The 26,672-nt window shown below is 46.0% G+C and overlaps 1 protein-coding gene across 7 annotated transcripts in view; it reads left to right on the forward strand.

The window, feature by feature from the left end:
• The window catches only part of LOC126936555 (tubulin-specific chaperone cofactor E-like protein), a 168,303-nt gene that overhangs the window by 79,099 nt on the left and 62,532 nt on the right, over positions 1–26,672 (forward strand). For 6 of the 7 annotated variants that reach the window (XM_050759295.1, XM_050759284.1, XM_050759289.1 and 3 more), the window contains 7 exons: positions 2,260–2,393; positions 5,616–5,903; positions 9,480–9,617; positions 9,962–10,127; positions 15,042–15,454; positions 22,537–23,107; positions 24,996–25,588. In XM_050759295.1, coding sequence (XP_050615252.1) covers positions 2,260–2,393; positions 5,616–5,903; positions 9,480–9,617; positions 9,962–10,127; positions 15,042–15,454; positions 22,537–23,107; positions 24,996–25,588 — 2,303 coding nt within the window. Of the gene's footprint in view, positions 1–353; positions 2,394–5,615; positions 5,904–9,479; positions 9,618–9,961; positions 10,128–15,041; positions 15,455–22,536; positions 23,108–24,995; positions 25,589–26,672 lie in introns of all 7 variants that reach the window. The other variant, XM_050759287.1, reaches the window with a different exon arrangement.

Raw genomic sequence — 26,672 nt, forward strand, 5'->3', positions numbered from 1 at the left:
CTCCAAGAAAGTACATTTTATTTGGTGGGAAAAAAAATCCTGGAAACATAGCTATGTTTATTGTGAAATTCTCAGCTTAGGGCAAGCATGGATAGGGATATTCTTTCTTTTAGCAACTCTGATGTTATTGATAGGCCATGCTGCTAACAGTTACATATATATATATTTTAATAATAATGGCTTCTGAGGTGTTAATTACTGTAGTTTAAACCTATGCCCTTGTGTTTAGCACCCTCCTTTTCATTTGACAAGTATTATTTACCATATTAGATATTCTTATTGTTTGTATCCTTCTTAAAATTAAAAATATTTAACTGTCCATTCTTTCCTATTCAAAATTGTGAACTAATTAGGATCACCCGCAAAGAGAAGAATCTTGCAAACTGCCTCACCTTTGCAGCAGAAGAGGAGGTTAGGATCATTCTCCCTGGCCATGGTTTTCTCTCTCCTCCAAGGGGTATTATGGATTTTCCATTCCCTAGGCAGACTGGCCAATTAATGCAGCCCAAAATACCAATTAATCTTTCCAAAAAATGATGATAATTCAGTGTAAATTTAAGCCCTCATTCATACTTGGGCACGACTCCTAAAAAGTTCCCCATGAAGGATAAATCCATGCCAGGACACAATTTGTTACTGTTAACTTGAGAAATAAGTACCTGTGTATAATACAAAGATTTTTTTTTAATTCGTACCTTCTAGGAATTTTTAATTTGTTACTATTATGTAAATAGAAATGTTAGAAGACCCCTTTTCACCTGCTGGTTGTAAATTAAATACAGCTCATGGGCCCAGAGCTCCTGTGATCTGACACAGTGCCTCCTACAGGCTCAAATTCGGGCAGCTTCTCAGCAACTTCTGGGGTTTGGACGATGCATATACACTAATGACCAGATTCGTTTCCCTGCTTTCCTCGGATGTCAGCCCCTGGAAAGAAATTAGCCCTCCGTTGAGGCAGAACTCCTCTTGCTCCCTGCTTCAGAACTGGAGAGCTGGCTCTCGGCCTGGTGCAACAGGCCTGCTTTCTGGCCCCTTTGCACTCTCTTTTACATGAGCTGTTGTCTGTTCACTAAAAGCCTCCCAAAGGAGCAAAGACAGTCCTTGGCCGGTTGCTCCCCAGCCTATTGCTTCCATCAGCACAGAGCAGGGACTTTCCTGAGGAGAAGGCCCGACATGAGAATGGGGGCGTCGGCATCTCATGGCAGCAAGCAGGTACCTCAAGAAGTGTGGCTGATGCTCAGAATGGGCTTGCCGCTGCCCCTGAGAATGAGAAATTTAAAAAAAGGGAAAAAGGGAGAAAATGATAGTGTCCTATTGTCTTATATTCATTCAGGGAAGAAAGGACAGAGGCAGAGAAAAGTAACACCCAAAATGTAGATTATTTCACAGATACTATTGGACTTGATCCTCAGTGATGCAGACCCTAGGGAACTTGTCTCATTTCTCCCACAAAACTGAGCCACACCTTGCAGCAGTACGGACCGGAAACCTGGGAGCAGCAAGCCGGGGCTGCCAGGACGGGGGTAACCCTGTCACGGCGGGGTGCAGTGTGTGTTTGTGTGATGGCTCTCCCGTGACCAGGAGGACCAGTCAGAGCCCTGCAATTCCTCTCCAAAGAGTTCTCAAGGACCCAACCCCCTGACCGCGGAGGATCTCGTGTCTGTCTTTTGTAAAAAGGAGTTGGACAAAGAGCCTCTTGCAGGGCCAGCCCTCAATCAAGGTCATTCATGGGCCAATTACTACAAATCCTCTCCTCCCACTTTTGTCCCAGTCCCCACTGTTGTTTATTTCCTTCTGGGATCTGGGATTTTCTCCAATTGTGCGGCAAGAGGGAGGGAACTCCTTTCAGGAAGACACGATAGTGGAATTCTTGAGCTAGAAAGGGAGCTTCAAAACTGTGGCCATGCCAGACCTAGAGGCTGCCTCTCAGTACCCAGAAAGCTCCAGGTTCCAGGGAAGTTTCACAAATTTCCAGCCAGTTGTAACCGTAGATATCACCAAGATGCATGAAAGTGCAAGAACGTGCACAAAGCGCTTTCTCCTATGGAGAAACATTATCATTCCTGTTCTCCCCTTTCCCAGAGGCAGAAGATACTGCACTGTGTATGGCCTAGGTTTAGGATGAATGAGAGGGCAGTGTGACTTGTGTTCAGCTTGCAAGCCTTACTGAAAGAAACTGGCTTCAGTAAGTAGGAGGGATGTAGCTTGCCAAACGGAAGAGGGAGCTGCCATCTATCTAACCATCATCTCTCTTGACAGCTCAGCCCAGGGAGCTCATGTATCCATTTTGGCAGAATGACACCAAAACCCCTAAAGTAGACGATGGAAGCTCATCTGAGATTAAGTTGGCCATCCCAGTTTTCTTCTTTGGCGTTCCTTACCGCACTGTCTATGTAAGTGGAGAAGCAGCCCAGCTGTTGCTCTCTGGCTCTCCCTTTTGTTTGTCATTAAGAAAAGCATTTTAAGTATCCTCTTCCAGAGCTCTGGGAAGGAGGATTTATTGGCAGCCAAAACGACAAGTTCTGAGATTTCATGAGCTGATAGGTTTTATGATTAAGAAAGTCAAAGGTATATTTAATGGCTAATGTTCATGGTGGAGGAGTATACAGGGTAATAAATTGCTTTTGTGGGTGATTAAACATAGAAGTGAAGCAGAAGCCCCAATGCCATGAACATTATTTCTGCTACTCAATGAGATAAAAAGATACAATGAACCACAGTAGGAGCAATATCATTTTTCTTTCCCTTCTGGGGGTGTGAAAAGTTTAGGCATCTGTTGTTCTTGGGCTTCCTACCAATTCGAAGCAAAGTCTGAACACAGTAGAGGGGTAATCAACTATTATATCAAAGTTGTTTGCAGAATTGGCCACCCTCAATAATCGTCTGTAGATAGGCCAGAGGATCCCATTGCTCAACCCGCACTAAGAAATGGTCCCATTTGTGATCAGAGCTCTTCTAGGCACCTGTGTTCTCAGGTTCTTGTTTTTGTTTTTTTGGATCATTGGGTTTGCTGCTAGTGAAACGGTTGCACATGAAGAGGAAGACTCAGAGCAACTGAGCCTGCCTTTATTGTTGGCCTTAAAGAACTGGGTGAGGGATTATACCACATCCCTGGAGGAAGAATGCAACCCTAAGCATGTCCACCTCTGGCCATCTCTACCTCTGGGACCTCTCTCTTCCCAACTTTTGATTTATGACTCCGGGATGATTCCCGCTAGAAAAGAGTTCCCTGTTCCATTACCTAACTGGTAGTCCCTGAACCTGCAGAGGCAGGGTTACACAGGCACTCATGAGCAATGTCATTTCTTGGGCCCCACCCCACACCTACTGAGTCAGAAACTCTGGGAGGAGGAGCCAGTAATCTGTGTTTTCATGAGTCCTCCAAGTGGTTCTGATGCCCACAAAAGTTTGAGAACCACTGATCTCAACCATAGGATATAATCAAGACACATGTGAGTCATCACCAGCTTCCTCTGCCAGTCTGTGTGTTTTAATTACACCTATTGTTCCCTAGCAAACACTTCACTCTGACATCCTGAAACGCCTTTTATTCTCTACTCACGACAGGGCCTCCCTAGTCTGCAATAGCTGGTTTTAAGTTTTGGGATGTGTTGACCTGATTTTGGCAATAATAGAGTGAGGACTTCCGTACTGGAAGCCCAGTTAAGCTAGTTTTACTTCTCTATTGCACTGTGTGATATGGAGTCTGAAGAATTTTTTCTTGCCCTTGCAACAGGAGGGTCCTTAACCTGAGGCAGACTTATTTGAGGATACATTGTTCCTTGCGTTTCCAACACTTTGAGTAGTGCAGTTTTCTTCAAGCCTCTAGGATGTTCCCTATTACTGGAAGACAACAGACTCTAAGTCTCTTCCAAACCCAAAGCCTTACTTCCAAACATGTAGACCTACCCTTGGCCCAGGCCTTGATAACTTGCCTCTGGGATCTGGGCCACTGTTAATGTCCATAATGTTACTGGTTAACAGGAAATTAACATATGATTGGAGTGTATAGGAAAATTATCTCCAGGTTTTCTATATCCAAGAATTGCAGTTTCACTACAGGCACCTCTGCTGCTGAAGCCATGTAAGCCACGGAGTTAAATCAGTTTATCTAGCAACGTACAGAGCTAAAGATTCAGGCAGAGGTTGAATTGTTTACAGGTCCCTTGTAAACTGAGGGTGTATCTTGGCTTGTGATTTCCAGTAAGGTTTCCTATTTAATTGGTTTACTAAGCCATTTACAGATCATGAAGAAATCACCATAAGATAGTCATTTATATAAACAACGTAGTCATGCCTCAATTTTTATGCAGCGATTGTACCAAGACACTATCACACCACACGAGCTGGAATGGAACTGGGCATCTGTAGGTCTTAACCTTGTCCTTGCTCTGAGCACAGGAGTGGTTGTGACATCAGTAGAGGTCTTTTAAATGTCTCACCCAAAGCAGAATATTGTTCGTCGGAGACTGGAGTTGGACGGAGTGTTTGATTTCTCTCTCTCTGACACTCCTCTTTGGTTATAAAATAGGAAGCAAGGCCTAATATAGAGCACCTCAATTTTCAAATTTCACTTTACTTCCATGCTTATTTCTTTTTCCTGCTTATTTTGTATTAGTGACCCTGAATCTATCTTTGGAACCCATGTTACTCCCTGTCTGGCCCAGCACACACACACACACCACCCCCAGTACACACACACACACACTCCCAGTACACACACATACATACCCAAATATACATACACACCACCCTCAGTACACACACACGTACACACCCTCCCTAGTATACACACACACACACACCATGCCCAGTACACACATATACATCCCACCTCAGTAAGCACACACAACCCACTCCCAGTACATACATATATGCACACCCACTCCAGTATGCACACACTGTCCACCCCAGTACACACACACACTCCAATATACACACACACATACACATCACCCCCAGTACACACATATGTGTCCCACCTCAGTAAGCACACATGCACACCACCCCCAGTACACACACACACACCCCCCAACCTAGTATACATACGCCCCACCCCAGTCACAAACACACACATACACATCCTAGTATACACACCCCATCCCCAGTACACACACACACACTCCCCACCCCAGAATACACACACAAAGCCCACTCCAGTACACACACTCTCACACACCTCACCACAGTACACACACACACACACCCATCCCCAGAACACACACACCCATACACCTTATCCCAGTACACACACACCCTGCAGTACACACACATGCACATCTCACCCGCAGTACACACGTACACACATGCACAAGCACAACTCAGGAGCATTTGATAAGCATAATAGAGACAGGATAGGGAACATGAAAATGAGACTGATTATTAATCAGAAATGAAGCTGGTTACAAATCGAATGTGAAAGAAAACCAATGAGTTTGTCTGGAAGTAAACGAACCTCTTAGTTTGAGCAATGGAAGCCGGCATTTGGGGGTTCTAATTCAGTAGTTTAAAAGTTGTTTTCATTCATACAGTTAGGCGAATGCCTGTCTTGGTCTGTGACTCTGAAGTTGTTATGGTTTCAGATCCGCTGTGCAAAACCTCTCTTATTTTCGTAGGTCAATAACAACGGAGTTGTTTCCTTCAACGTGCTAGTGAGTCAGTTCACGCCGGAATCCTTTCCCCTGACGGATGGGAGGGCCTTCATCGCCCCATTTTGGGCGGATGTGCACAATGGAATTCGAGGCGAGATCTATTATAGAGAAACCATGGACCCTGTCATCTTGAAAAGAGCCACCAAGGACATCAGGAAGTACTTCAAAGACATGGCAACCTTCTCTGCCACTTGGGTTTTCATTGTGACGTGGGAGGAAGTCACGTTTTATGGAGGCAGCAGCACCACACCTGTAATAATTCAAATTTTCCACTTTCCACTTCGTAACCTGACATCTAATTCTTGTCCATCTTCGCTACCATGAAGGAGTCTAATTATTAGAGCTAAGGAGTGTCAGTTCCCTTGAGTTAAACTAATGAGTCTTGCTACCCACTTTGCAGGAAACAGAGGGAACTATCACAGCTAACCAGCCCAGTCAGCTGTAATATTTCAGAAGATATGTCACCCCTATCACAAATCATTACTAATGCCTAAAAAAACCCTCAAGAACTTTCCCGCTGTAAGTGACATTCCTGTTTTGCAGGAGAGTGATTGAGGTACGGAGACCCATTCCAGGCCACATGCTTAGGAGCCCATCTAGGGACCCAAAGGTCCTTTTCTCTTGACAGAGGTACAAATGCCTCCCTCTATTCCTAATTTCCTCCCTCTCTCCCCAGTAAAATTTGGTTGGAAGAGAAAAACAGCGTCCCAAGTTTGGGCCCAAATGAACTGGCTCATTATGTTGTGATATTTTTTTTTTATTGCGACCAGGGCTGAAATTATTCATATTTGATGTTAATTAGAGTGGGCAGTGAAAGTGTTTCATGAATAAAATTTCAACATCTGCTCTGAAATCCCAAATGCGCAGTCAAATAAAAGTCAAATAAGAAAGATTATCACTGGCATTATCGCAGAGATAATCAACTTTCTACATAAAGGGACAGAATGCAGTTTTCACAAAAGCCTGCAGCTTGTTTGGGTGACTTTGCCAGTGGAGAGTTTTGAAGTAGTAGACACATCTTCAACTGTATAATTTCTAGTAAGCAAAGACAACTCAAAAAATCTGCCCTCCACTTACTTAGGATTATTTCCAATTCCATCTGTTTTCCAGTTTCCTTGGCAATGAGTCAGTTGTTTAGGGGTGGAACACAAACGACTGAGTTAGAGAGAGGTGAAAAAGTGCCGGGTTTGCAGTTCACAGCTGCGACACCACGAACACATTATGTTTAAGCACCTTCTAGCCAGAGCATCAAGAAGCACTTTATCGTTAAGAGGTTCTGTAGAACAGAAAGACACAAGTTTAAACAGCGGATGCATTGGCTAGAAATAACCTCTAAAGAAGCATACATTTCCCTCTGTCACGTTGTGGATCGCTAATGACTCCTCGGGTGATGTTTTATATCCTTTAAGCCTCATATCTTACAGCGTTAGAATGCGGGATGCCGGCAATCGATAAATTTTAGTGGCATGGGGTGGAGGGAAGAAATGCCCATCAAATGCTGACCACCAGTTTTTCAAAAAAACTTCCATTGGCAATAAAAATGGCAAGATAATTTAGATACTTTCTGGCTTGTACTTTGGAGTAAATTTCTGAACTAGGTGAGAACTCTTTCTATGAGGATGAATGAGGTAACCTCTAAGTGCTTTGAGCTCCTTGGAGAAAAAAAGATGGTGTAGTTCTCTGGAGCTGCGAAAGTGTCCATCCATCACCATCTTTGAAATTGGCCCCACCTCTTTCATCCTGTTATTCCATGTTTCCCCTTCCGTACAGAAACACATATCACAGGCCAGCTAAACACTGGGCTTGAGAGGTCTTTTACAGGAAAAAATTCTCATGTGAGGCCAACAGAAGGGAAGGAAAGAGGATGTGTTTACTTCGAGGAAGGAAAACTAGTATTTATTGAGGGCTTACTGTGTGTCTGGTGCTGAAGGCTACTTTTGCATATCATTTAACCCTCCCCAGAATGTTCCTGGACAAGTACTGTCTCCAATTTCAAGGGAAGGCAACAGGTCCAGAGAGGCCAAGTATCTCCTTCAAGTGGCAAGAAAAAGGATAGGATTCGTATCTCCTAGGAGACACAGCAGGGGTTCAAACCAAAGTCCTCCAACTCCAAATCCCAGACTCTTCTTTCTTCAGCTGCCTCCTCCGGATGTGGCTGAAGTCCTCAGAAGCAAAAAAGGTTTTTTATCCAGAAGAGTCTTTGAATGAATGTTGAAGAATTCTGTAGTGTAGGAATGTGTGAGAGTGAGCTAAGGTGCATGCTGGTGGCGGTCAGCCTCTGGGGTGTCACTGGGATGGCTGGTTGGTTTAGAGGTGTGACTTCAGGGGTTGGAAATGGATTGCTCTTGAGACCTGCTTGGACCAGATATTTCCAGCTTCATTGTGGGAGAAGGAATTCCCTTCTGAAGGAGAATCCTGGTCTGAAGGAGGCTGTAGCTTTAGTCCTTGTGTGACCTTGACTTTGCACCTGTCCCTTGAAAGAGAGCCTGCTGGTGACCTTACAGCAATCTTGAACCTACTGCTCACTCATCTTTGTGTCCCACTTTCCTCTTCTGTCGAATGGGGCCAGAGACTGAAGGCATATACCTGAGCAAGTCTATCACAAACGCCATCAGCTGTGGCCAGCACAGAGCGTGGGAAGAAAAGTTCTTTACAAAAAGGGCTCTTCTTACTCGTAGCTTGCCTCGCTTTCTGGGATCATCTAGAATGGGGAGATTTGGGGCTTCCAAGATCCTCTACCCCAGTTTGATTACACAGGATAAGGATTTGTGTCTTCCTCTGCATTGGACAGACTGTTAACCGGGACAGTGTCAGGCAGCAGGGAAAAGTGCTGGGTTTGAATAGAAAAAGGTCAATGCAGCCTCTCCTTTTAACTCTATTTCTATTAAATTTTTTGAAAACATGTGACAAGGGGTAAAGATTAGCAAGCGGAAAATATAAAGGACAGGGTTTGCTACAGCTTATTTCTGAAAACCGTTCACAAGTTTCATATGAATTTAAATAACATCTCTATCCTAAAAAGTTTAAAATGAAGGCAGCATGGAATGGCAGTGCCCTGAGAGATGGACTGGGAATCTGGCGCAAATCCCGTTTTCTGTTGCTGGGTCACTGTGAAATTTCCAGTAACTCATTTCCCAGAGTGCCTAGTTTTCTTAGCTATAAGATATACGTGGGCCAATACGATCTTAGCATTGGTCTGGGGTACAGATGAATGTTGACGATTTTGCAGAAATAAAGTGATGCACAAATGCTCAATTAGAGGAGTAATTTCTCTCCACAAAGTGCTTTTTAAAAATCACTTTCTCACTTTCATTTTTAAAAAGGGAGACATCTCATCAAGATTAATGTTGTTTTCCGGGAAGGGAGAGAGCACAATCCACATGGCCACTTTAATCACAGGGACTGGTATCTGCTCCCTCGTCCAACCCACTCTGCAAGGGGAATGGGTGCTTTCATCCTGGTCCCCGGCCGAGTCTTTCCTGTAGTTTATTCTCATGCTGCCATCTATAGGTGCTTTCACATTATCACACGCTTAGCCAGGCCTCTGAATTTTCTGTCTGGTAGAAGTCAGAGATGTAAGCGGACGCTGAGTCAGACTCTGGGTTTATCTCAGGCAATTTCTCTTTTAGATGCACAATCCCACATGTCTTGCTTTTCCCACTGGAGGCGAGAACAAATTCAGAGAGGAGTCAGAGCTGGAGGGCCTGGCTGCAGAGCAGCTCTGAGCTGCCTGTGGGTGGGGAGGGCGCAGGGTGAGGGGAGGACCTCCCTGGGGCCAGGACCTCCTGGGGAGTGCAAGTCATGAGACTGTGCATTCCCATCCTGTAGGTGAACACCTTCCAGGCTGTCCTGGTGTCCGATGGCTCCTACACGTTCACCCTCTTCAATTATTACGAGATCAACTGGACCACGGGGACGGCTAGTGGTGGTGACCCCCTGACGGGTCTTGGTGGAGTGATGGCACAGGTAGGTGACTCTCCACTTCATCCCCCGCGTGTTTCCGTCGCTGCACTCTCTGCTTCTGTGGCTCAGCATTCTGGAGGGAATCCTGCCACCAGCTTTTAACTAGAGACGCACGTCTGATCTCGCAGGTGAACTATGAGGCTAGTCCTGCCCATGTTTGGCACCCTGATTCGGCTATGAAATGAACGAGGCAGTCCTTTCTCACCTGGAATGCTGGCCCCAATGACTCCAGGAAAAGAGGCCTCTTGATTTTAGAGGTGCTGGATTCTAAAAATAAGACAGTAGGGCCAGTTAACCCATGGGAGATTTTTGTACTCAAAAAATCTTGTCTTCCTTTTGTGCTGCAGGCAGGATTTAATGGTGGAAACCTCACCAATTTCTTCAGCCTCCCCGGGTCAAGAACCCCCGAGATCGTGAATATCCAGGAGACCACAAACGTCAATGTTCCAGGCCGCTGGGCATTTAAAGTTGATGGAAAGGAAATTGACCCAGCCAATGGCTGCACCTCCAGAGGTAAAGCTTTTCCTCTGTCTATGGCAAGGCAGGGTTTGTTTAAGGTAGATTGACAGGCAAGCTTTTAAGCCACGGGGGCGGACTCATTCCCAAAGCCTTACTCTTTTGACATCTCTCAGCTGGGTAATGGAGATCAAGGTAATTTTAGCATGCACATTCATCACATCAGGAGCTAAAACCCTGCATTCGCTACCTCGCAGCTTTGGAAGTCCTTTTCTGGGGTGTGCACACAGCTCTCAGTTCTGAACAGCTCCGAAATGGACCAGGATCTTGAGTGATTTCTCAGCCAGAGGGACAGAAGGGAACCCTCCTGTTTAACATTATTTTCGTTGTTGCTGTTGCCATTTCCTCCCTCTGCCCTTTACGTTTTTCTTCTCATCCTTATTCTCACTCTGCCATCTGCACTTTGTAGATACACAGGAGTGGGTGCAGTTGGAGTATTGCCAAGTTCCTATGAGGGTAAATCAGCACTTCCTAGAATGATTAGAAAAAAAAGAAACAAAAAGTAGTGTAAGTCTTTACGGTAACTTCTCCTAAAATCTTCCCAGCATCAGCAAAACGTGCAGGAATTTGAGGAGAATCAAAGCTGACTTTAGGTCTCTGTGAACAAGCTGTAGTTGAACCTGGATGGATGTCCTTCACATTGGGTACCCAAAGTTTGGAGCCTTTTCTGAACGATCGAACCCCTTTAGATGTGCAAACTCGCCTTGCACTTTCAGAGAAACATCCTGGTTTATGAATTCCTGCTTTTATGTGTCCAAAAATATTTAAAAAACAGAATTTTTGATATTTCTACTTCCAGGAGTAGAAGCTATAGAAATTAGAAGCAGGAAATAATGCCTCTGTTCATTAGTCCATCCACCCACCCATCCATCCATCTACCCACCCACTCATCCACCCACCCATCCATCCATCTACCCACCCACCCATTCACCCACCCATTCACCCACTCATCCACCTACCCACCCACCCACCCATTCATCCATCCACCCATTCACCCACCCATCCATCCACCTACCCACCCACCCATTCACCCTCCCATCCATTTATCCATACACCCATTCACCCACTCATCCACCTACCCATCCATCCATTCATCCATCCAGCCATTCACTCACCCATCCATCCACCTACCCACCCACCCATTCACCCACCCGTCCATCCACCTACCCACCCACCCACCCATTCACCTACCCATCCACCCATTCACCCACCCATCCATCCACCTACCCACCCACCCATCCATCTACCTACCCACCCACCCATTCACCCACCCATCCACCCATTCACCCACTCATTCACCTACCCATCCATCCATTCATCCATCCACACATTCACCCACCCATCCATCCACCTACCCACCCACCCATTCACTCACTCATCCATCCACCTACCCACCCACCCACTCATTCACCCACTCATCCATTCACCCACCCATCCATTTATCCATCCACCTACCCACCCACCCATCTATCCACCTACCACTCACCCATTCACCCACCCATCCATTTATCCATCCACCCATTCACCCACCCATCCATCCACCTACCCACCCACCCATTCACCCACCCATCCATCCACCTACCCACCCACCCATCTATCCATCTACCCACCCACCCATTCACCCACCCATCCATCCACCTATCCACCCACCCATCCACCCACCCATCCATCCACCTACCCACCCACCCATCTATCCACCTACCCACCCACCCATTCATCCACCTATCCACCCACCCATCCACCCACCCATCCATCCATCTACCCACCCACCCATTCACCCATCCATCCATTCATCCACCCATTCACCCACCCATCCATCCACCTACCCACCCATCCACCTACTTACCCATCCACCAACCCATCCATCAAGTCATCCAGCCATTCAGCAAGCCATTGCATCTTTCTGAAAAACATTTTAAGAGCGCCATTGAAATGCCAGCCACTCTGTGAGGTGCTGGAGATAAAGCTGCTCTAGCTGCCCATGACATTACTATGGTAGAGGAGACATAGCCATGGGAACAATGATGACACAGCATAAGACATATTATGATAGACACGTGTGTAGGGTACTGTGGAAACAAAGAGGAAGACCATGGGAAAAGTGTTTCCAGACCTCTAAAGAAGTTTTGGATAGGAATGAGGAGGTGCCCTTACCCCCTCAGATAGAAGCTTGGACTGCTGCTTGTCTTGGCAGCCCTGGGAGGTCTCGGGGTTCTTTCTTGGCTCAGCTTCAATTTGTTGTTGTTGTTGTTGTTGTTGTTATTGTTTGTTTAGGAGACAGCGTCTCTCTCTGTCACCCAGGCTGGCTAGAGAACAGTGTCATGATCATAGCTCACTGTAACTTTGAACTCCAAACTCCTGGGCTCAAGTGATCCTCCCACCTCAGCCTCCTGAGTAGCTGCGACTGCAGGAACCACCACCATGCTTAGCTAATTTTTTATTTTTTGTAGAGACAGGGTCTCAGCATGTTGCCCAGGCTGGTCTTGAACTCCTGGCCTCAAGCCATCATCCCATCTCAGCCTTCCAAAGCACTGGGATTAAAGGTGTGAGTCACTGCACCTGGGCTCAATGTGTTTAATATACAGAAAAGCCACATTCACATGGTCTGACACACCTGTGCCTTCTGCCCCATTCCCTGTGCTGTGATTAGTGCCTCTGCTCTAAGGTAGGTCATGTGTGAAGATGGCCTGCCTGGGCTCTTGCCTCTGTGGACTCTGTAAAATCCCCCATGTTCAAAATAACAAATAAATGTTTTGCAGCTAAGCTGGTATTAACTGGATAGGAAATAATCTAGTTCCAGAGCTCATTAGGATTTGAGATTGTACCCTCCTCCCCTACAGAATATAAATACAGCATCACTTAAGGTCTGTGAGAGATAGCAACTCAATACCACATTCTCTCCCTCCCTTGTACAGCCTGGACCAGGGGCCTGAGAAGTTGCAGACTCTTACCCAAATACCTCTTCCGCTTGTCCAGGCATCACAGATGACTGACTATGGCCATACAACATGAGTGCCCAGTGACAGCCTCTTACCTGAGTCCTGGGAATGAAATGCTGTGATAATAGAAAACATCGGCTTGCAGAGCTGTGGAATTGGTCAGATGCCAGCTGTGTACACAGTCTCCACTTTGACTTCATTCTTTTCCTCCTGAGTTATAAGTTTGGGTTTCATATCCAGGACGAATTCAATATCCTTATATAGACTGCTATGCATTTTTATGTGCCTCTGGGCATCTATCAATCTAATGAGATTGGGATTTGGCCTGGGGTATACAGGGGAAGTGTTCCATAGAGCTGGTTTATTATATCATCATTCCACAAACAAAATTATCTCAAAGAGTCTACCTTTTGGTCCAAACCCCCTCTATTCAAAGGCATTTTCCTCTCATTTATTGAAAGCCTGAAAAAGCAGGGCCTGGAAATGATGCTGAGTGGAGGCTGTCACAATACATACAGCCCTAAACTCGTGCCAAGGAGTGCTGAGGATTGAGGACCTGTTTTCAGGGCTGATGCACATGACCTATTGGGAATGTGACTAAATCTATTCTCTCATTTTTCAACTCTATTCTCAACAGGTATAAAATAGAATTGCCTGTTGAAGTGTCATTGTTCCTGTTGGGCAGATAGAGCCAAGACTGTTACCGATGCACCCGCACCCCCGACTTGGGTTAACCTTGCAGCCTTGTGCTATTCACTCCATAGTCAGTTTTATAAAAACTTGAGATGTTATTTACATTTCTTAATGCTGTGTCTTTGATACTTGCCTTTTCAGACATTCTTATTTTACAAGTGCTTCTACTTCTATCAACCTGTGTCAACTTTTTTATAGCATCACTGTTCCCTGTGAGACAAGGATGAGAAATAGCAGTATCCGCATTTTACAGGTTAGAAAAACAGACAGGTGGAAGTTGAGTGAGTAGTCTTGGAAATTGATTGCAGATTTGTGACTGCTGCTCAGTTCTCTTGACCCCAACCCCCCAGCAAGGACTAGATCACAGCCCCCAGCCCAGAAATGTTTCTATTTCAATTAAAGGTTGATGTTAGCAACCGGAAAATTTCAAAGTTTTTTGGTGGGGAGGTCATTTATTTATGGAAATGATTTTAAAGACTACACTTCTACCAAAGACAAAAGTGTTTTTAAAATTATCACATCCCTTCAAACCATTCCCCTCCCCTTTCCTCATTCTCTTCCTGACCTAGAATTTGTCAAGAAGGTCTGTCCAGTGCATAGACAGAGAGGAATCCTGGACTTGGACAGGGCCCTAGAGTGGGAAAGAAGACAATTTGTGTAGGTGTAAATCCTGCCTAAGCAGCATCTGCAGGATTCATGAGCCTTTAAACGTGCCAAGAAAGTGGTCAGCGCTTTCCAGAATCTTCCCAGGGAGCTTGGGATTTATACTCATACATCTGACTCCTGATTAGTGCTATTGACCTTTTCCGGCACATACTGGGCCCCCAACAAATGTCTGTTAAATGAATGAACAAATTAGCAAACAAACAATGAGTGTTGCTGAGTAACCTGGGTAAACTGGCTCTTCCTTCGGAAGAAAAGGCAGGAAATGACTTCCAAGTGTCATACCCTTTTCCATGGATTAATGATAATGTTGTTTTCCTTGAATGTGAGTTTGCTCACCAGCCATGGAGATAATAATACCAAGAGCTTAGACTGGATTCAGACAGACTCCACTTGGAATCCTGGCTTTCCCACGGAGTTGCTGAGTGATCCTGGATGAATTACTCAACTTCTCTTAAGCCTCAGTTTCCTCATTTGTCATATGAGGGCGACCATACCTCCCTAACAGGTTCTTACGTGGATTAAATGGTATGATGGAAGTAAAGCATTTAGCCCAATGCCTGACACACAGGGTAAATGCTCAGTAAATGTTGGCTCTAATGTTATTATTCCCCAGGACAGTTCCTTCGGCGAGGGGAGGTGTTTTGGGAAGACTTGAACTGCACCATCAAGTGCCGCTGTCTGGATTTCAACAATGAGATCTACTGCCAGGAGGCTTCTTGTAGCCCCTACGAGGTGTGCGAACCCAAAGGCAAATTCTTCTACTGCAGCACTGTGGAAACCAGCACGTGCGTGGTGTTTGGGGAGCCACACTACCACACTTTTGACGGCTTCCTCTTCCACTTCCAAGGCTCCTGTGCCTACTTGCTGGCCCGACAGTGTTTGCAGACTTCCAGCCTCCCTTTCTTCAGTGTAGAGGCCAAGAATGAACACCGCGGGGGTTCAGCCGTCTCCTGGGTGAAGGAGCTCTCAGTGGAGGTGAATGGCTACAAGATTCTCATCCCCAAAGGAAGCTATGGAAAAGTCAAGGTGAGACCCTCTCTGTCCTTTACGGGGAAATGGAGAAGCTGGAGATTCTTCAGCCTAGGGAAGACTGGTTCTGCTGTTTGTCTCTCTACAGTGCCAAAGAGATGCACAGCTCTCCCTGCCTTGCAAATAGCTTGTAAAATACTTCACTGGGCCAAATTTTATGTGTACAAGAGCTATCCTAAGCTCTCTCCTCAACATGTCTATCTGCTTTTAAACTTAGAGTACATTTATATTCCTAGTTCCCTCATAAACACTGGTAGACACACACACACACACACACACACACACACACGCACAGCTCAGAAAAACTGGAGTTTCTCATGGTCCTGGCTTGCAATAATTGTAGCCACATAGCCATGCCCTGTGGATGGTGCAAACGCAATACAAACCCCCAATTCACTACAGCCTTTGATTAACAATCCTTACCCCATCTCAGCCCCAATTCTGTTTGCTCAAGAGCTGCTGCTTCATTTTCAGAGAAACCTCCAAATCGATTGATGTCTCCAGAGACACCACCTGTGCAGGCACCTGGATTGGCTTTGGTGACTTCCTTAGTGAGGCTTGGCTGGGAAAGTCCCATGAAAGCTCTGCCCAGACACCCCTTGAATAGAGTCCCCAACTCCCACCTAGAATAACAGAAGAACATGGGTCTCTGCTGGCCAGTTTAGCATATGCAAATGATTCCTGTCACTGTCCACCTGGATTTCAAGCAGGGACATCAACAAAAGAGAGAAAGCAAAAAGCTACTAGCAATTACTCAATTTGTGCAGGCCCCAATTTTCATAATGTTAATCAAGACCTTGTTGCAACCGTGTATTTATTCAAGCTGTAATAACCAAGACCACAAGGGGTTGATTGCTGCAACCCCGTGCAATCCTTAATCCCCATGCATGTAGGTCATTACAGAGATTACAAACCAGAACTGATGCCAATGCAGGGATTTCTTTCATTTTTTGAAAAATGTGTTGTAGTTTTAATTGATGTAGCATGTCCAACAAAAGGCAGGGCCAGGGAACTAATGCCACTTTCTGGCTCTGCCTTTCCCAGGTCTGGGCAGTTTATCAGTCTCATAATGAGGAAAGTGAGCTATTACTGTGGTTGAAACGCCAGTGTGCTTGCTATTTGGTTAGTCTCTCTAGGGACAACTCTGTATATCAAATCAAGGCTAAGAGTTCAGATACAGAAGTTTGGAGATTTTCCCTTTTAAATTTATATTGTGCTGTTGAGCACTATACTTATCCTTGTAGATAGATGCTGGCATTTCAAGCTAGAAAAATTTTTCACTAGCTTCCCTCTACTTTCCTGTATTTGGGGATGATGTGTATGATATCAGTAGTTGAAAAATAAAGCTTCATGCTTTATTCCTATTTTGTATTTTGATTAAAATTCTTTTTCATTCTCGTCAGATTTTTTTTGTTTTAGAAGGAAAGGGACACCGTCATTTCTTTCAGGCCCAGCAGCTCTGCTAATTTTGTGTGGCTCTGTTCCATCGTCCAAGCATAGGGCACGGATTCCTCAATTTTCTGTAGCGACAGGGAGATGTGGATGTGAATGTAAATGTTTCAGAAAGAAAAGGTTATATGACTCCAACTGCAAGCTAACAATGGCTTCCTTTTCCTTTTGCCAAATGGTTTCCAAGCGTCTCTGAATACACCTGCCCTGCTGGGGAGAGTGGTTTGGTGGATGGCAGAGCCCTGACCCAGGGTGATATGAGGACAGGCAAGGAGAGGGCTGGGAAGCAGGAAGGAGCCTGAGATGCCGGGAGGCAGCTGACTTCTTCAGCCACGCTGTGCCAGGTTAGAAATGGCCACTAAGATCTGTTCTTCCAAAACACAGACCTCCCTCCTCCAGCGCTGTCTTCATACGCTGGGATTAGGAGCTGAGTTCTGTACATGGATTTTCCCCCATTGAACTGTTCTCAAATAACAAAATAAACAGTTTAGGATTAGATATGCCAGTGGGACCAAAGAAAGCCAGCATAAGTAAAAATCCATCTAGAAGAAGCATCTCCTTCTAGCTAATATCAGTTCTCATCTTTCTTCCCCACATGAACACCAGTAGTTTAGGTGTTCACTTGGCTCCAGTGAAAAGGGAGCCAAGGCCAAGCAGCCCACGGCGATGAGCAGCTTGGGCTCTGGGGCTGGACCTGTTCAAATCCCTACGCCACCACCGCCAGCTGAGTGGCCTGTTTGAGCTCCGTTTTCTTTGTCTGTGAGACGGGGCCCTCTAGGAGGTAGGGCTCCTGGGCTGTCGCTGGCCCTGGCAGCCTGTCCTCAGCACTGGTATACAGGCAGCAGGGAGAAGTGGAGAAAACCTGGCTTTGGAGCTCGACTAGAAGGACTCAGGCTCTGTCACTTGCAAGTCACACCAGCCCCGATCCTCAATTTCCTCATCTGTAAAAGGAGAAAATGATAAGGACCTCCTAAGACTGTTATGAGAATTAAATAGAATAGCCACAGGGCAATGTCCAGTACAAAGTCTGGCACACAGTACATGCTCGGTGCATGCCGGCTCCCTATGACTATTCCCATGGAACTTTCTTTCAGTTCCAAGACCTATGCCTCTGTGACTCCACTTCTCTCTCCTCCCCCTGCCCCCACCTACATCCTGGGAGAGGTACTGTGGAAGAGGGAAATGGCCAGAATGCAGCCAGAAGAAAAGCAAGCAAACAGGCGAGGCTTATCAGCTGTCTGCTAACCACAGGTTGAGGACAGGGTCAGAGGAATGAAGCAAGGAATTACACTTGGGGACAAGAGTTCTCTGGGATCTCCTGCTCTAAGCACTGTGGGACACAAGGACAATGACTCTATAGTGAGAGTGAAAGGGGGTGCAATAAATGAAAACTTATGCCAGAAAAAAAAAGGTATGAACTGGAACGTTACTGACACCCACAGTCACCCAGGTGTCAGGTTAGCCTGAGTGTGACAAGAACAGAGGCAGGGAAACTGGGGTCCTGGGGTTGTGATGGTGGGGGGACTGTAGAAATATCCAGAGCCAGCCTACCCCATGGCTTCTGCTTTGGGACACAGTAAGACTGTGCCCCTTGCTAGCAGGAGCTTAAGTAAGAGCAGAGGAGCCCACTCAGCAGTTGACGTATTTGACATTCATAATTATACCAACATTGGGGAAGATTTCGCCTTCCACTTACCAGCACAGAACGATGGATAAGTGTTCAGCGCTCTTACTAGCTGACCTTCCCTGTAATATGGATCTTCTCTCCCTTTTCTCTTATGGTAGGAAAAACCATATTGTAGGCAAGGTCAGCTAGTAAGATTTGGCTAACCCTCTACCTAGGAGATAGGAATAAATAAATCAAGTCCTTGGTTTTTCTTTCTACTTCTAGTTCTCTGCAGGATGGTTTATTTCTCAAGCTTATTTTCTTATTCCCTTCCCCCGTTGCTATGATCTAAATATTTGTGTTCCCCTCAAAATTCATATGTTGAAATTCTAACTCCTAAGGCGATGGTATAAGGAGGTGGGACCTTGAGGAGGTGATTAGGTCATGAGGGTGGAGCCCTTATGAATGGGATTAGTGCTCTTAGGAGGCCAGAGGGAGCTCATTTCTTCTTTCACCACATGCGAACACAGCTGGAAGGTGCCATTTATGAACCAGAAATTGGGCTCTCGCCAGACAATGAATCTGCTAGCCCCCTGACCTTAGACTTCCCAGCCTCCAGAACTGTGAGAAATAAATTTCAGTTGTTTATAAGCTACCCAGTTTGTGGTATTTTGTTCTAGCAACCCAAACATATTAAAACAGAAGATTGGTACCAGGAGTAGGGTGCTGCTGTAATAAATACCTAAAAATGTGGTAGCAGTCTGGGCACAGTGGCTCACACCTATAATCCCACCACTTTGGGAGGCCAAGGAGGGCAGATTGCTTGAGCTCAGGAGTTCAAGACCAGCCTGGCCAGTATGGCAAAAGCCTGTCTCTCCAAAAAAAAAAAAAAAAATATATATATATATATATATATATATATATAGCCAAAATAGCCAGGTGTTGTGGTGTGCACCTGTAGTCCCAGCTACTCAGGAGGCTGAGGTGGGAGAATCACTGGAGCCAGGGAAGTTGAAGCTGCAGTGAGCCATGTTTGTGCCACTGCACTCCAGCCTGGGAGACAGAGCAAGGCCCTGTCTCAAAAAAAAAAAAAAAAAAAAAAAAGTGCTAGCATCTTTCGGTAATTGGTAGAGGCTGGAAGAGTTTTGAAGTACATTCTAGCAAAAGCCTACATTGTAGTGAATGGACCATTAAGGGTGATTTTGGTGAGGACCAACTACTAATCCATAGAGACAGAGAGATGCATGTGGCATCTGCCACGGTAAATGTTGGAAGGGATGCTGAGACCATCATCTCATCTCCCAGACAACTCAGAAAGTAGCAACAATGATGACAGGTAAGACCCTTGTTTATCTGATGTGCCAGAAATCAGTGTGGGTCCAGGACACCCTGGAAAGTTTATGTGCACTTAGAGTCAAGCCCACTGAGGGCTGTTCTAAGACAAGTTATTCTATCCCAGCCCATGAGCATGAGTGTCTGTAGGTGCTAGGCATGGTGAGTGTGAAAAAGAAAATTAACTCTCTGTTTGAAGCTTATCAAGCCACTTACTCACCCGTACTGGATGCCTGGGGCTCACTCTTGATTCTTCCCTCCTTTCTCATGCCCCATTGCAAATCCACCACATCCAGCTGTGTGTGTTCTATAAGCTCATCCCTCCCTCTCATGTCTGCAGCCAGTTTAGGCTCTCATCCTCATCACCTCCCTGGACTCCTGCAGCAGTTGCCTGTCTGGCTTCTCTGTGTCTAATCTCAACTTCCTTCAGTAAGTTCTTCATGCTAGCCAGAAGGGGCTTTCTAAAACACAAATCTGATGATGTCATTCCCTTGCTTAAGAGCCTTCACGGGCTCTCCCTACAGAATAGAAATCCAACTTTTGTTTTGTTTTTAACGTTGGCTTAAAAGGCCCTCCAAGATCTGTTCTCAGCACAGAAGCCAGAGCGATTCTTTTAAAGCAGAAGTCAGATCATGCCGACCCTTTGCTTTAAATACTCCCTGGGCTGTCCGTCTTGCTCAGAGCCAAAGCCAAAGTCTTTACAATGGCCGACAGGCCCTGCTTGTTCTGGCTGCTCTTCTCACTCTGACGTCATCTGTTGCTGCCCTCTCCTGCTGTCTCTCTCCAGCCACACTGTCCCCCACACGCCTTGTAATCCTGGGAGCGCCCAGGTATGCTCCCAACCTAGGGCTGCTGTCCCCTCCTCAAGAGCCAGTCTCACCCCAGATAACCACATGGCTTGCTTCCTTATCTCAGACGTCTCCTTCCCAAGGAGGTCTTACCTGACCACCCTATTTAAAATTAGAAACCCTTTTCCTTAGCACTATTTATTTATTTATTTATTTATTTTATTATACTTTAAGTTCTAGGGTACATGTGCACAACATGCAGGTTTGTTACATATGTATACATGTGCCATGTTGGTGTGCTGCACCCATTAACTTGTCATTTACATTAGGTCTATCTCCTAATGCTATCCCTCCCACATCCCCTCACCCCACAACAGGCCCTGGTGTGTGATGATCCCCTTCCTGTGTCCAGGTGTTCTCATTGTTCAATTGCTACCTATGAGTGAGAACATGCAGTGTTTGGTTTTCTGTTCTTGCGATAGTTTGCTGAGAATGATGGTTTCCAGCTGCATCCATGTCCCTACAAAGGACATGAACTCATCCTTTTTTATGGCTGCATAGTATTCCATGGTGTATATGTGCCACATTTTCTTAATCCAGTCTGTCATTGATGGACATTTGGGTTGGTTCCAAGTCTTTGCTATTGTGAATAGTGCCGCAATAAACATATGTGCCTTAGCACTTTTTTAAAAAGTATTTCCTGCTCTTTATTTTTCTGCATTAACACTCATCTGACATAAACGTTTTACTCATTTATTTTGCTTGTTGTTGGTCTCCCTAGCTAAAATATAAGTTCCATGAGGCAGAGATTTTTGTTCATTTCACTTGCTGCTAATCCACAACTCTTAGAACAGTGCTAGGTACACAGAAAGGCCTAAATACATACTTGTAGAATGAATGGACCTTGCCTCTACCTCCAGCCTCATTTTCAGCCATCTCTTCCCTCTGTAGTCCAGTAACACCTCAGTGTCTGCCCCCCAACCCCACCCAGCTGTTCCTCACCCTCCTGCCTCTGCTCTCTTGTCTTGGATTTCTCTGCCCTTCCTCGACTCTTCCTTTGGCCACTTCTGTTTATCTTTAAAGACCCAGGTTAGACTTAACTGCTTCTAAAAACTTTACGTGATTCCCCTACGCTGGATTCAACGTTCATTTACTGCTCTCCCATTGTATCCTCTGTTGACTCACAGTTAAAGAGTATGCTGTAAGTATCGATGCATGTCCCTCTTCTTCAGCAGACTGAGGGCTCCTTGAGGGGCAGGGGCAATTAGGTTTTTTAACCCTTTACATCTCAGTTCCTGACATAGTGCTTGGTACCTAGCAGGTGTTTAAACGTGTTGTTGAATGGTTACATGACGTAGTTCTGATACAAGGAAGTTACAGAGTACAACTCTTGGAGAATACTACATCAGGACAGGCTGAAAGCTAAATGGTGTCCAGCAGTGGACCCAGCACACACTCAAGCTGAGAGTGGGGTCAGGAGGACTAAAGGCAGGAAGGGGGTCCTGGAAAATGCATGACTTAAGCTGAGACTTAAAGAATGGATATTTAGAGGAATGCAGAGGAAAAGGGAGGTGACAGGTCTTTGAAGAAAAGATTTGAAGCTAGCCAAGAGCCAGCCAGGAAAGGTTGACAACCAGACGGTCCCCAGAGGAGTCTGTAGTGGCACTCGGTATGCCACAGCAACCACAGCCCATATACACAGTGCTTGGGCTGGCCCACAAGCAGCTGTCTCCATTTGCCCCCGGGCCTTTGTCTTAATCAGACGGAAGCCTACTGGAGCCTGGACCATTTAGGTGGCTTCTTTCTGGAGTGTTGAGTTGCTTTGCCTTCCTTTCCTGATCTCTGCTGGAACCCAGTGCCCGGGCGCCTGCTCACCTGCCTTTCACTATTACTGTTGTTGGCAGGTTAATGACCTACTGACTTCTTTGCCCGTCACCTTAGACTTGGGGACAGTGAAAATCTACCAGAGTGGCATGTCTACTGCCGTGGAAACAGATTTTGGGCTCTTAGTGACTTTCGATGGCCAGCACTACGCCTCCATTTCCATCCCAGGCTCCTATATAAACTCCACCTGCGGACTCTGTGGAAACTATAATAAAAACCCACTGGATGACTTCCTCCGCCCGGATGGCAGGCCGGCCATGTCTGTCCTGGATCTGGGAGAGAGCTGGCGTGTGTACCACGCGGACTGGAAGTGCGACTCCGGCTGCGTGGACAACTGCACCCAATGTGACGCTGCCACTGAAGCCCTCTACTTTGGCTCTGACTACTGCGGCTTCCTCAACAAGACAGATGGGCCCCTGTGGGAGTGTGGCACTGTCGTGGACCCCACTGCTTTTGTGCACAGCTGCGTGTATGACCTGTGCAGTGTGAGGGACAATGGCACGCTCCTCTGCCAAGCCATCCAGGCCTACGCTCTTGTGTGCCAAGCCCTTGGCATTCCAATTGGAGACTGGCGAACCCAGACTGGGTGTGGTAAGCTGGCATCCCATCCCCATGACAGGTCTCTCTTGTGTAGGGGGCAGGGATAGGCTTTGGGGGCTCCTCCAAATGTCCTTGTTAAGACTTGTGACCCAAGAATGAAGGGGAGGTTGAAATTGCACAAATTACAAAGAACGAATTGTGAAAGGATCTTTGCTTTTGCCCCCACCTAATACCACAGCTGGGAAACAACCCATTGATGAACATACCTGGTCTGGAAACATGGAAGGCATGGCAGGAAGTCCCATAGCAGGGGATGGCAGCTCCAGAGTTGAGTGAGGAGGTGGGGTGTCCAGAGGGGGAGGTGGCTACTTTTTAGGCTGTTGAGTTAATGCAGCTGTGGGCCTGGGTCATCAAAACTAGCCCTTGGGAAAACAGCTCACCTCCCACATGGAACCTGCAGCAATTGTTCCTTGGCACTTTCTTCTCCACTGTTAGACCCTTTAGGGTTTTTGCCCTGCTGCTGCTGCAGATGAGCAGTACAGCATATGAGTAAAGAAACCCTTTTTCTTAAATGTTAGGAGTGGTTAGGAAAAGCCCCAACTTTAAGGGAAATCCTGGCTCTTTTGAATCACACTTTTGGATTAAGCATTTTTACCATTTAGTTATCTCATTATTTTTTCCTTGTATCCCACTTAAATATGTATTTCTTTTGCTAGTTATACACAGTTTAAAAACAAATAGATTTCGTTTCCTTCTTAGTCCTTGGTTTTCTCCATATGAGTAAATAGAAAATTGTAATCCATGCATTTGAGAGTACTAGAGAGGTGAGAAGATGTAAAGGTTTCTTTAAGTTCCAAGGCTAGGGGGAGAATTCTTCCTATCAGTATAAGTTGGAGTCACATAAACCATCATGTATCTGATTCAATTCTTAAGAGTTTTGGTCAAACTACAATACAAGCAACTGTATTCTTGCTGTGTGACTGACCAGCCTCTCTTATGACCAGAGCATCCATATTCGGATTCAAGTTGAGACCGAATATGGCTTCTCTTTATCCTTATATAAGCCAAGAGCATCCAAATTATCTAACTCAAATGTTACAATGGCTACAGATAGATATTTTCTAGTGTCACTACTTTCCCATCCTCTACATTTCTCTTTCTTTTCTCTCTCTTATTCTGGTGCAATGGACTCTATTTAATTCAGAGAGCTAGTTTACTAGGCCCCTGAGCCCCTGCTTGTTGGATTCAACCAGACTCAAACATTTATGTAGGCCCAGATGTTATTAAACCGAAGATTTCTGAGGCAAGAAGGGCCTTTAGAAGACATCTTGCCTAGTCTCCTGGAGAAATAGCCACACAAATTCTTTGAATTCTTTGGAGGTAGCCAGGGTTCTTTCTTATTTTTAATATCTCAGGGAATTCATCCCCACAATCTTCCTTGGTCACACTTAGGTATTTTAAGTACCTCCCTGTTACAAATTTGACGTTTTCAAATTACTCCTCTAATGGTTACATTTTTCATTTCTCCTGAAAATTGGATTTATTTCCTTCTAAGAATGGGCCATGCTCTTTAAAATCAGATCAATTTAAATGTCCATCAGTGGAAGCTCTTAAAACATCTCGATAGTGTGGATTACCAAATAATAAACCTATATTGGGTAATCAGTAGTCTAGAAAGGATGGCATCCTGAAAGTTTAATTTTAGTCAAGATGATCAAATTCCAATAGAAGTTCATAGTCCAATTACACTGCTCAGTAGTTATTAGGAGAGTCACTGAGCTGGGTTTTACAGATACAACCTCAATTCTCTCTTCTCCGAGTGGCCGCTTGACCCTCACTCTAGGAACTAAATGATCCAGGAGGAGCATTAAGATTCTGGCCGGTTGGCAGTCGGGGTCCATTCACCTTGTTATCGGCTCTCTTCCTTTCCCCGCATCAGTGTCCACGGTGCAGTGCCCGAGCTTCAGCCACTACTCCGTGTGCACCAGCAGCTGCCCCGACACGTGCTCCGACCTGACGGCCTCGCAGAACTGCGCCACACCGTGCACGGAGGGCTGCGAGTGCAACCAGGGCTTCGTCCTCAGCACCAGCCAGTGCGTCCCGCTGCACAAGTGCGGCTGCGACTTCGATGGCCACTACTACACCATGGGGGAGTTCTTCTGGGCCACAGCCAACTGCACGGTGCAGTGCCTGTGCGAGGAGGGTGGGGATATCTACTGCTTCAACAAGACCTGCAGCAGCGGGGAGGTGTGCGCGGTGGAGGACGGCTACCAGGGCTGCTTCCCTAAGCGGGAGACCGTGTGCCTGCTCAGCCAAAACGAGGTGCTGCACACCTTTGATGGCGCCGCCTACGCCTTCCCCTCCGAGTTCTCCTACACCCTCCTGAAGACCTGCCCTGAGCGCCCAGAGTACTTGGAAATCGACATCAACAAGAAGAAGCCCGATGCAGGACCTGCTTGGCTGCGGGGACTTCGGATCCTGGTGGCCAACCAGGAGGTCAAGATAGGAGGCATCGGGGCTTCGGAAGTCAAGGTAAGGCTCCTTGCTCCTTTGGAGGGGTTCCTGGTACGTCTAGCCAGGAGGAGGAGCTCGCCATCCTCTTCAGGCTTGCCTTTCTGCCTCTGCTGTGAGTGGATTTTGGGAAGAAGATGGCTGCAACCAGGAGTGTTTTCTAATGATCTGCACCAAATAAGACTTATCAGGTGGAGAAATGGCATGCAGCTGGGATTTCTCCAATTAGATAGAGCAGGACCAGCTCTCCGGAATAGCAAATACTTACAGAACACTTACTATGTGCCAAGCACTATTCTAAGCCCCTTATAAGCAGTATCACACTTCATCTTATGATCCTCATTTTATAGATGAGAAAGCTGAGGAGCAGACAGGCTAAGTAACTTCCACAGGGACACATAACTGTGAAGGAGGATTCACACCCGCCTGGCTGGCTCCAGAATCTGTGCTCTTAACCCTTGCACCCTACTAACTCCCCTACCTGTACATGCCAGTCTATGTGGGATGATGTAAGGGGTGACTCCCACCCCTCTGACCTGCTCTGAAAAACCCATCATTAGGCACCCAGACTCATAGATCCTTAGCTCTAGAAGGAATCTTGAGAATTATCGAGTGCAACTCCTCGTTTCACATGAAGATACTAAGAGGGTAAGTGAAGGTCCCACAGCTAATTGTTGCAGAACTGGGATGCAATATGCATTTTATGTCACCTGAAGTCTAGTTTGGAAAACAAAAGCCAACACAGTACTGCCCAAGGAGATAATAAAATACACATCCACAAACTGGAAGGGATGTGTTTTTATTCCCATTGCCACATTGGCAGAGATTTGTTTGTTAATAGACTAGTAGGAAGTAGATAGATGAATGGACACCTAGATCATTAGAGATATCCTATGTGCCCTGGAGGAGCTGGGATACAGGAAAAGTAAGATTGGAAGAGAAAAGGAGCCAGAAAGGAGGGAAAGGAGGGGAATTGTTTTGAAAGGTACCAAAACAGAGGTGCCAGGCAGCAGGAGGGAGCCACGTATCTAAGGCGATTTTTGCTCACACTTCAGTTTAGTTTGTTATGGGCTAGCTTTGGGTCCAGAACACACATATAAACAGC

This window comes from Macaca thibetana, chromosome 14 (genome assembly GCF_024542745.1).
Source record: "Macaca thibetana thibetana isolate TM-01 chromosome 14, ASM2454274v1, whole genome shotgun sequence".
NCBI classification, from domain to species: Eukaryota; Metazoa; Chordata; class Mammalia; order Primates; family Cercopithecidae; genus Macaca; species Macaca thibetana.